Raw genomic sequence first — 11,006 nt, 5'->3', positions numbered from 1 at the left:
TCCCTACTGTCATGTTGCTCAAATAAGTCCCTTAAGACTCTCCAGCTGATCCAGAATGCTGCAGCGCGTGTTCTCACAAGAACTAAGAAAAGAGATCATATTTCTCCTGTATTAGCTTCTCTGCATTGGCTTCTTGTTGAATCCAGGTTTGAGTTTAAAATCCTTCTCTTGACCTACAAAGCTCTAAATGGTCTAGCACCATCATATCTAGAAGAGCTCCTAATACTCTATTGTCCCACTAGAGCACTGCGCTCCCAGAATGCAGAGTTACTGGTAGTTCCTAGAGTCTCTAAAAGTAGAATGGGAGCCAGAGCCTTCAGTTATCAGGCTCCTCTCCTATGGAACCAGCTCCCAATCTAGGTTCGGGGGGCAGAAACTGTAATCGCTTTCAAGAATGAACTTAAAACTCTTCTATTTGATAAAGCTTATAGTTAGGGAGTGAGGAGTTGCAGTGTTCACCTAACTGGCCCACCTGCTTCTCTTCATAATTGTTAGATTAATAATACATAACAAAGTAGAGGGAGGCAGGCCAGCCAAGCCCAATCCGGCAGGGGGAGAGTTCTAAGCCTGAAAAAGCTACCTCTCCTTATGACCTGTCTCTCTTAGTTACGCTGTTATAGTTACGCTGTTATAATTCTAGACTGCCGGGGGACTTCCTTCCTTCCTTTGACACACTGAGCTGCTCTCTCCTCTCCCTTTCTATTACTATTACTATTACTATTTGTGTGCATCCCGTCCCAGAAATGCTTGTTACTAATCCTAGCTTCTGGGGAGTTTACTCCCCGGCGTCTTTATGTTTTTTCCCCTAGCGTATTTCCTTGGAGAATGTTGGCACCAAGATCCTGGTTCCAGCTGTCGCCGTGGTCCTGCTGCACTCCCTGCTGAGCTCAGCGGTGCCCTGCAATGTCATGCTGCTTCCTGCTGAACCCTGCTGCTTCCTGCTGAACCCTGCTGAACCCTGCTGCTTCCTGCTGAACCCTGCAGCTTCCCGCTACATCCAGTCACTGTTCCAATATTAATGTGACTACTATTGCCACTGTTCATCACACCCCCAACCGGCCCGTCAGACACCGCCTACCAAGAGCCTGGGTCTGTCCCAGGTTTCTTCCCAAGAGGGAGTTTTTCCTCGCCACTGTCGCACTGCTTGCTCTTGAGGGAATTACTGTAATTGTTGGAATTGTTGGGGCTTTGTAAATTATAGAGTGTGGTTTAGACCTACTCTATCTGTAAAGTGTCTCGACCTATGTTATGATTTGATACTATAAATAAAATTAAATTGAATTGAATTGTTGAATGTATTACTTTTGACCTATATGTCAATGCTTTGACCAGAGGACGGTTTGGGAACTGATAAGCCATTTTGAAGTGGGAATTCGTGGATGTGGCACCATGTGAGTATGCGTATATGACTGTTTAACATTTTCATGTCCCCATTTGTTTGTCAGCTTAAGTCAGTGTTTGGGTATTGAAAACTTAACATTAGTTGAGCAGTTTAGCCGGCTAACATTAGCTAGCTTGTTATCGTGCTAGTGAACTTGGCACGGTTTTGTGCAAGTGGTACACATAACTAGCTACTCTTTGTTGCAGAAATAACATGTATTTAAGTTGCTTAATTGGAGCTTCAAATTCGCCTTTTTGAATGTAAAATATGGCACTGGCGTAACACTACCGTTAAGGTGTTTTCTTTTGGGGGATGTGGGGGCAGACCGCATTCTGGCTGGACTAATCACTAGACCTGTTCGAGTCGTGATTCACTCAGATCTTTAACCCGAGTCTTTAAATTGACTCACGAATCACGAGTCTCCAGCATCATTAACCCGGTTCAGTTGAGTCCTACTACAATTCAATATAACATGATAACAGCGGCACACACAAACCTCTTGCAACATTAGCTTCTATTATTCCTAGCCATCTTAGCTGCAAAAAGCTTTATAACTTACAATTTCGTAGTTAACATCAACTCCACAAGTCAACTCAAGCGCCTGAGTGAGCAGAGAGACAGTCCCGACCCGCAGAATCAGAGCCGGAAGCTCGCAAACCGTGGGATTCACTCGAGAACTCACGAGCCCTCGATGACTCGTGAGTTGTTGGTGATTCATGAGTTGTTGATGACTTGTGAGTTCTCGCGGGAGTCAGTACTGTAGGTTTAGTGTATAAATGTAGTATATTAAAATGCAATTAGGTCGAGCAGACAGTCCGAAACATTGTAAGGTCGCCTTGCCGACAACTCATGTTTTTTTTTTTTTTTTTTACTTCACAAAACTTTATTATTCAAATACAGATGCACATACACATTGAAAACATTAAATGCATACAGTGCATACATGAAAAAGGGGCGCATGGAATTTACATTAAAGAGATTTTAAGTCATTGTAAATGTTCAGAGTCCAGATGGCTTTCTTATTTGTCAGTCCTATTAAAGTTAAAATATATAATTCCATGTCATTTTAAAATGAATATTTGGTTTTCTTTCAGACCATTTATATTTATGGATATTTTTTTTAAATAAAATTAAAAGATTCTAAATGAAAACATGGCATTTTATCCAAATCAAAAGCTCGCCTTGGACGTAGCATACAATACTGACTCAAGTGATTCAAGTGACTCGCACAACCCGGATCAGTTTAGTGAGTGACTCAGAATATAACCTGAATCCTGAAAAGGAATCGAGTTTGCCAGGCCTACTAATCACACTCCCGCATTTATATGCAGGGGATTGGTAAACCACAGCTAGCTAGCTAAGTGGTACAATCATTTTTCAAATCTGTTGAAATGCTTACTGAGCCACATTACCGCTATATTTCCATGAGCAGTGCGTCACGAAGCGAGGTTCACCTAACGGTGTATTTATTATTTATTTTTTGTTGAATATTGTTCTTAATGCAGTGTGAGATGCATGCTTGTTGGTTTCTGTGGGATTTCGACAGAGCGTGTCTTTATTCATGTCACCTCGACGAAAAAAATCGACACATGTATCACATGTCTTGCTTGGCTGCTGTAGCTATAGAACTTATAGTTTGTGCACGTGATGCGGTCCATGGAGTTTCACTGCAGGTTCAACGAGAGAAGGAGATATTAGTGGTGGATAACTTACTTTACGGTCTTATTTAATGGGATTATTATAATCTTATTTGTGATATCATGATAATATTTGGAAATATTTCTACAGTAGTTGTAATATTTCTGTGTAATAGTGTCTTCTGTGTCTTTATCCAGCTTCATATTAATTTAATTTTTCGTGTAGTAAGTACACTGATAATGGTGATGAGGTATGTCAGCCAGGTGTATTTGGTGTACAGATGCATATGGGAATGTCTATTTGGCTGTGGTTATTGGTCATTAATACCAGTTAATGTAAGATGACTTTTTTTTTTCTTGTTAAAATGACTCAAAATATAGTATCAAAATAGTTGTTGAATACTTTTCTTCTCTATAGACAAGTTAAGTAATCAACCAATCATTTTACCTTACTAATTATAAAACATGCTGTATTCAATCTGGCTATGTACATTATATGAAGTATCAGTACTATGTTTAGTTTGCTCAATTAATTACCCAGTCCTTAATTGTCTATAAGCCTGATTAGATTGTTTCTAAGATTGCTGATGTACCTAGCTAAGAAAATAAACCATAATTTATGTTTTATTTCTCAACAGACAACACCAGGCGTGATGTGTATCTCAGTATTGAAGGTATGTGGATTGTTTATGTGCAGTTTTTCTTTTTTTCATTTATGCATAATGGAAATATTGAGGGATCTTGAAAACCAATGCTACTGATAGTCTGTCGTGCAAAATAATTACAATAATAAAAAAATAATAACTTAACTCTTGCAGACTAAATGAACATGAATTTACATGAGTGAGTTCACAGTTATGTAGTGTTCGCTTTATAACATTCCACATCTGTCTGTGTTAAACAGCAACACGTGGAAGGCAGAAGGGATGCCATCATTCGCTGCCTGATGGAGAACCTTGGAGAGTCTGGAGAGGAACTCATCAAAGACTATCAAGTAAATTTTGACAATTTGTTTTTGATACTTGATAAGTGATTGTGTCCACACATGCATTTGTTCTTCAATTTAATAATGTAATCTTAATATTTGTAAATTAATATCTCTACTTGTAAGTAATCCATGCAACGATGAAAGGGGAAATAATGTTTTAATTTAGGCTAACAAATGTTAGGGCATTACATTCATTCAGTTATTTCAGCATTTCATTATTTTAAATCATAACATTTTTATTTTTCATTAGAATTGAAGATTTAACCCTTTAACGCCTTTTTTCACAGTTTGTTTTTGCTTTTTCTAACGTTTTAAATCGTAGAATCTTTCTTCTTTACATTTTCAGCACTTATTTCTACTTCCCATATTTTCTGATATAAAACAAAAATTGAAAATGGGTCAATTTGACCCTAAGTCAACACAAGGGTTAACCTGTAAAACCCAAAGCTGATGTTATTTCTGCTACACTGAATAAAGTGTGCTTACCTGTTTTTATTTCATGCTTGCAACAAAGCAGATCTTTTATAAACTAAGCTGTCTTCATACTTAGTCATACTTCAACCAATAAATAATAAATGCCCTACATAATAACTTGTCTATATCTGTGTAGAAGGAAATCGTCATTATAATCCATATTATTCAACATTAAACTAATTCTGGGCTTATTTCTGTTGCATTCATATGTAGACTGCATTAAACTGTGTGCATCACCATATTCAGGAACTTTAAAGAAAACATACGTATGTTCCATATAAGCAGAGATTCACTTGTATTGACAGGATGTTAGCGAAGAAGCTATCGGAGAGGAGTATAATGGGCATGTCATGAAGATCTTTGTCCTCCGTGGAAGTTCAGCAGAGGAGGACCACACCCCTGCAGATGTGTCCATCATCATCGAGGGAACTGAGGTGCTTGATGATTGCAGATATGTGGCAAAGGCTTGCCTTCTTTGTCTATGCAATGAACTTAAGTTACCCACCAAAGATGAAATACACATTCGAAGTGTTTCAGAAGCTCTTTCTGGAGCTGGATGTCCTGAAGATCTCTCCCAAAGTACAGTCTCTACGCAACACTGTCAGGGCCCCTCCTCCCTGAGCTGTCTCCCCTTCCCTTTTGTGTGTCTCCCTTGCCTCTGCCCCTTTTGTGTCTGTGTTGTTTGTATCCGTCAGTCTCTTTTTGTCCCTCAGTGCCCTGAATCCCCACTTCCAGTGAAGGCACCCCGGCACCAAGGCTGCTGCAATCACTGCTCATCTACCACACCTGTTCCAGTCCACGCACCTGGGGCTGATTGCCACTCTCCCTATATTAGGGAGAGGTCTGCCTTCAGTCCCTGCCAGATAATTGTTTCAGCCACGTAAATATCTCATACGTTCCTGTGCATTATTTAGCGATCTACAAGTCTAGTCATAATCCTAAGTTCCCGTAGTTTTTGCCTTTTTCTTTTTCCCTCATCGTGTCTCTGTTCTGCCTCCTAGACGCCTTCTTCTCCCTCCACCGGTCACTGCTTTTGTCCCCTTCCCTACTGGATCTTCTGTTTGGACTCCTCGTGCCGACCTCTACCTTGCCCTCCGTGCCTCTGGACCCCCAGCCTGTTTCCGACTGTCCTCGCCAGCCGTTTGTACTTCTGCTGAGCTCCAACCTACTCATACCCGCTCCCATAACCTCCACGACGGAACCCCATCCACATTATTCATTTTCCAATAAACAGTTGTATTGTTGAACTCTATCTGTGTTCTGCTTTTGTGTCCTGCCCCGTCCAGAGCGTGACAAACACACTTCTAAGATGAGTGAATTTGCACATGTTTCTGACCTTACTCTTTTGTTTAACTTGCAGTTCATAATTATGGTGGCTAGCACAGAAAAAAATGGTTTTAGAAGCAGTTATCCATCTCAAGTTAACCACTTGTTAATTCATTGATATACATTGTTATTATTACTGTTGAAGCATGTTTTCCCAGAGCCGTGTATGTATATTGTTATAATGGTTCCCAAACTTGGGGTGAGGAAGCATTGCAGGGTCACGTGGCGATATTAAAACTAAAACGCAACAATCCAAAATAGTTGCACTTGGAACACACTGCAAAGACTACAGCCAATGCCCAACTAACTTGTCCTTTCACGCCTGTATGAGAGGATATATCTATCTATATTATCATACCGATGTTGAAAGAACAAATTGTATTTACCCTGTGCAAGCATACAATATAATTAGGTATGATTTTTGCGAAAGGGCTCAATGGCTAAAAAAAAAACACCTTACCTGACGAAACAAGCAGTATAGTCATTTGTTTACATTCTCGCTTCCGTATATTTTCTTGTGCTGTGATTTGCTTAAGCTGAACTGCTAATCGGAGTGATTTCTCTCACAGACAGCCTCCACTGGCCGCTGATTGTGGCCGACTAGTGCCAACGATGCGGGAAACACTAGATACCGTCTAACCATTCACTAAAGGCAGATAAGTGTCTGTCAAAGTTGGGGCTGACCGTGAGAGTCTGTCATCCTGTTTTTTGTAGTATTTTTTATTTTAGGTCTTTGATGAGTTTACTTTCAAGTGATAAGTGCTTGCAAAACTATTGCACTTTAAAGTGATACTTTGCTAATTTGATCGGACATGTTATCAAAGATGCTCTAAAGTTGATCACTGTACACGTTTTCATTAAGCGTTTGTTTTTTTACAAAACTGCCAATTTTAGGTGTTTTATCTCAATGTACTGTGTTTTTAGTGATTGTAAGCTGTGGCTTTAATCTTTGCACCAACACAATAAAGGTGCTGTTATTATTTGAAAGTATCTGTTGTTTCATGTTTTGTAGTAGCCCTACTTTAAGACCTTTTTATTTGATTTTATATAAATATCACTTAAGTATAAAAAACTGAAAAGCTAATCATTTTTACATTAGTTTTGCTATTAAGGATTAGTCTGGTGCAACCAAAGTACATTGACTTTAAAGGTTTTATCATTTCCCCCTTCTGCTATCTGTGTATTACCGTTCTAAAAATCCCTTCGCTACGGGAAACAACAACCTTCCAGTTTACAAAAAGTTTAAAAAAAAATTAAATCGTGCAATAAGGCAGGCCTGCTTGGTTCTTTTGTTGAATGATTTAAAAGAAAGATTTACAAATAATATGTTTACGGCATTTACTATGCCCAACAGTTATGGGAAAAAAATATTTTCAAAGCATGGCCTATCGTCTGCGGTGAGCTAGCGAAGGTAACGTTGAACACAGAGACATGTAATATGTAGGCAATTTAAATCTTTTTATTTTATTGCTGTCACCTCAAAATACCTTGGGTTACACAGACAATTCCTACTTCCAGGTGTATTGTGCTTTGTGTCAGGTTGTGCATGTTTTGAACTGACAATTATGATAATTCTAACTGCACGTGAAAGCAGCACAACACTCTTGTCAGTCTCCTCTTCCCTCTTCCGCATAGATAACATCTGTAACTTCAGTGTCTAATGTAATTACTGTACATAAGTCACTTTGGTAGTGCTGTGTATTGTGAGAAAGGCCTGACAAATGTGTAGTAAGCAACAGTATGTAGAAACACAGAGAAAAGACATCAGCAGAACAGTATATCTTCCTGTTCCACATATCTCCCTCCATGACATGTTGGTCAGAGAACAACAAGCACCACTGGGTGCTGGGCTGGAGCGAGAGAGAAAAAACTGAACCCTGGAATTGGAAAGTGTGTGTATGTGTGTGGTGATGTCTCCAAGCCCGGATGGTAATTGTCAGGGTTTGGCAGGGCAATCAGTTCCATGCCACCGAGCGCCACGTCTCGACATGTTCTACAGCAACTCTCAGTGTAGACACACACACACTCACACACACACACACACACACACACACACACACACACTCCAGACGCCTGACCCCCCACACCTGTTCACTGGTGTGAGACAGAAATAAGAACCCTGTTCCCCACTGCCTTAGCTCAGAGGAACAAAGGAACAACCTCTCACACACACACACACACACACACACACACACACCCCATGTCAAGGCTGAATATGCTCAGTTGAACACAACAATGGAGAATCACAGCTGCACTCAACTCTTAGCTATAATGCATCACACACATGAATCATGCTAATGCCATACAGACATTGTCGTATGACACTGGCAGTCTGAATAAAGAGAGGAAGCTACATACAGTGATGAAAAGACATCATACAGGTATACATACTGTTCAGTCGCATACATAAACTGCCATCATGGCAAACACACACTTATAAAAACACACAGAGACACGGGTCCCATTTTCAGCAGCCAGTTACAGGGCTGACACACAGAGACAGATGGTTCAAATCCAGAATCCTCATGCTTCTAAAAAATATAATCCAACATCAGTCAAAGGTAAGACAAGATAAGATAGGGCTCTTTGTAGTTAAGATATAAAATTGTATTATAAAATAAGGTCTTTAAAGTTAAACTACAACATGATTTTAAATGGGCTACAACTAAAGTTGAAAAAAACTTTTTTTGTTTTCTTTGTTATAACATTATAGTTAATTGGTGTGTTATGCATAGACTATACAATAAGTACTTGAACACCCTGCTATTTTGCAAGTTCTCCCACTTGGAAATCATGGAGGGGTCTGAAATTGTCATCGTAGGTGCATGTCCACTGTCAGAAACATAATCTAAAAAAAAAAATCCAGAAATCACAATATATGATTTTTTAACTATTAATTTGTATTATACAGCTGCAAATAAGTATTTAAACACCTGTCTATCAGCTGGAATTCTGACCCTCAAAGACCTGTTAGTCTGCCTTTAAAATGTCCACCTCCACTCCATTTATTATCCTAAATTAGATGCACCTGTTTGAGGTCGTTAGCTGCATAAAGACACCTGTCCACCCCATACAATCAGTAAGAATCCAACTACTAACATGGCCAAGACCAAAGAGCTGTCCAAAGACACTAGAGACAAAATTGTACACCTCCACAAGGTTGGAAAGGGCTACGGGGAAATTGCCAAGCAGCTTGGTGAAAAAAGGTCCACTGTTGGAGCAATCATTAGAAAATGGAAGAGGCTAAACATGACTGTCCATCTCCCTCGGACTGGGGCTCCATGCAAGATCTCACCTTGTGGGGTCTCAATGATCCTAAGAAAGGTGAGAAATCAGCCCAGAACTACACGGGAGGAGCTGGTCAATGACCTGAAAAAAGCTGGGACCACTGTTTCCAAGGTTACTGTTGGTAATACAGTAAGACGTCATGGTTTGAAATCATGCATGGCACGGAAGGTTCCCCTGCTTAAACCAGCACATGTCCAGGCCCGTCTTAAGTTTGCCAATGACCATTTGGATGATCCAGAGGAGTCATGGGAGAAAGTCATGTGGTCAGATGAGACCAAAATAGAACTTTTTGGTCATAATTCCACTAACCGTGTTTGGAGGAAGAAGAATGATGAGTACCATCCCAAGAACACCATCCCTACTGTGAAGCATGGGGGTGGTAGAATCATGCTTTGGGGGTGTTTTTCTGCACATGGGACAGGGCAACTGCACTGTATTAAGGAGAGGATGACCGGGGCCATGTATTGCGAGATTTTGGGGAACAACCTCCTTCCCTCAGTTAGAGCATTGAAGATGGGTCGAGGCTGGGTCTTCCAACATGACAATAAGCCAAAGCACACAGCCAGGATAACCAAGGAGTGGCTCTGTAAGAAGCATATCAAGGTTCTGGCGTGACCTAGCCATTCTCCAGACCTAAACCCAATAGAGAATCTTTGGAGGGAGCTCAAGCTCCGTGTTTCTCAGCAACAGCCCAGAAACCTGACTGATCTAGAGAAGATCTGTGTGGAGGAGTGGGCCAAACTCCCTCCTGCAGTGTGTGCAAACCTGGTGAAAAACTACAGGAAACGTTTGACCTCTGTACTTGCAAACAAAGGCTACTGTACCAAATATTAACATTGATTTTCTCAGGTGTTCAAATACTTATTTGCAGCTGTATCATACAAATAAATAGTTAAAAAATCATACATTGTGATTTCTGGATTTTTGTTTTTAGATTATGTCTCTCACAGTGGACATGCACCTACGATGACAATTTCAGACCCCTCCATGATTTCTAAGTGGGAGAACTTGCAAAATAGCAGGGTGTTCAAATACTTATTTTCCTCACTGTATATAAAAACCGTAAAATAGTATACATTGTATACACATAGGAGAATACTTCTCTCAACAGGCACGGGCAGCTCCTCCCCTCCCTCCGGACGGCCGACCCTCGGCAGAAAAGGCAGTGTGACTGATCAGTCTCACAGAGTTGGTCCAAAAAGTGCCTCGGAACACATCAAAGAGACGAGATGTAATACGTCTCCATAACAACGCTAATCTGTATTGTCGCCCAAAACCGGCAGCTGATTGGACGAACGCGTCACGTGGGTCTGGTTTCTCCAGAAATTCAAAGCCAGACTGTCATGGCGGCTCGTTCAGAATCCAATCTCATATTGGACTAAAATAGTTCACTGAAACGTGTTTCTGAAAACATTTGAAAAGAGAAATAGGCCGTGCAGTTGCTGAATCTGTCTTCATTTCAGATCAACAAAGGTCAGTTTAAAAGATTTCCCTCAGAGTTTGAGAGACTCTAGTCACGCTCATCCCGCTCCCCGTTTCCTGGTAAGCTCTCCACCAATCAGATGGGTCATTTGAGTCCGACTGCCGGCAGTGCCCACCCCCGCCGATTATACAAGTCAAATCAGCCCAAATGAAGGCCGACGGCCCCTCAGACTGACGACGGCACAGAACACACCGAACAGACTCGAGTCACCGACCTCTCCAGACTGTCCAACGGCCGATTATCAGCTCATTGTGTAGTAGGCTTAAGAGCGCCACATTTCCGTGTCAGGAGCTAAGTAGGGGTGGGTAGATAGGTCAAACAAACACAGGACATACACCTAGGAGACCGGGGTTCGTGTCCTGTTGATAATAAAAGTAAACAGCGAGTTTATTTAGTTTTACTTTACGGAATAATTGGAGTTACGTCAAA

General features: G+C 40.7%; 1 protein-coding gene across 2 annotated transcripts; it reads left to right on the top strand.

Annotated features, from left to right (window-relative positions):
* Positions 1 to 1,329: 1,329 nt before the first annotated feature.
* LOC114548693 (uncharacterized) lies at positions 1,330 to 5,371 on the top strand. 2 transcript variants are annotated; one of them, XM_028568719.1, is made up of 4 exons: positions 1,330 to 1,391; positions 3,657 to 3,692; positions 3,923 to 4,012; positions 4,786 to 5,371. In XM_028568719.1, the coding sequence occupies exons 1-4, from the start codon at positions 1,380 to 1,382 to the stop codon at positions 5,362 to 5,364; spliced, it is 717 nt and encodes a 238-aa protein (XP_028424520.1). In that variant the 5' UTR covers positions 1,330 to 1,379; the 3' UTR covers positions 5,365 to 5,371. The 2 variants fall into 2 exon arrangements, with proteins under 2 accessions (XP_028424520.1, XP_028424521.1); XM_028568720.1 differs by lacking the exon at positions 1,330 to 1,391 and adding an exon at positions 1,580 to 1,641.
* The last annotated feature ends 5,635 nt before the right edge of the window (positions 5,372 to 11,006 follow it).

The sequence above is a fragment of the Perca flavescens genome, chromosome 21 (genome assembly GCF_004354835.1).
Source record: "Perca flavescens isolate YP-PL-M2 chromosome 21, PFLA_1.0, whole genome shotgun sequence".
Classification (NCBI taxonomy): Eukaryota; Metazoa; Chordata; class Actinopteri; order Perciformes; family Percidae; genus Perca; species Perca flavescens.
Note: the sequence above shows the minus strand (reverse complement) of the source record. Positions and strands in the feature narration are given on the sequence as shown.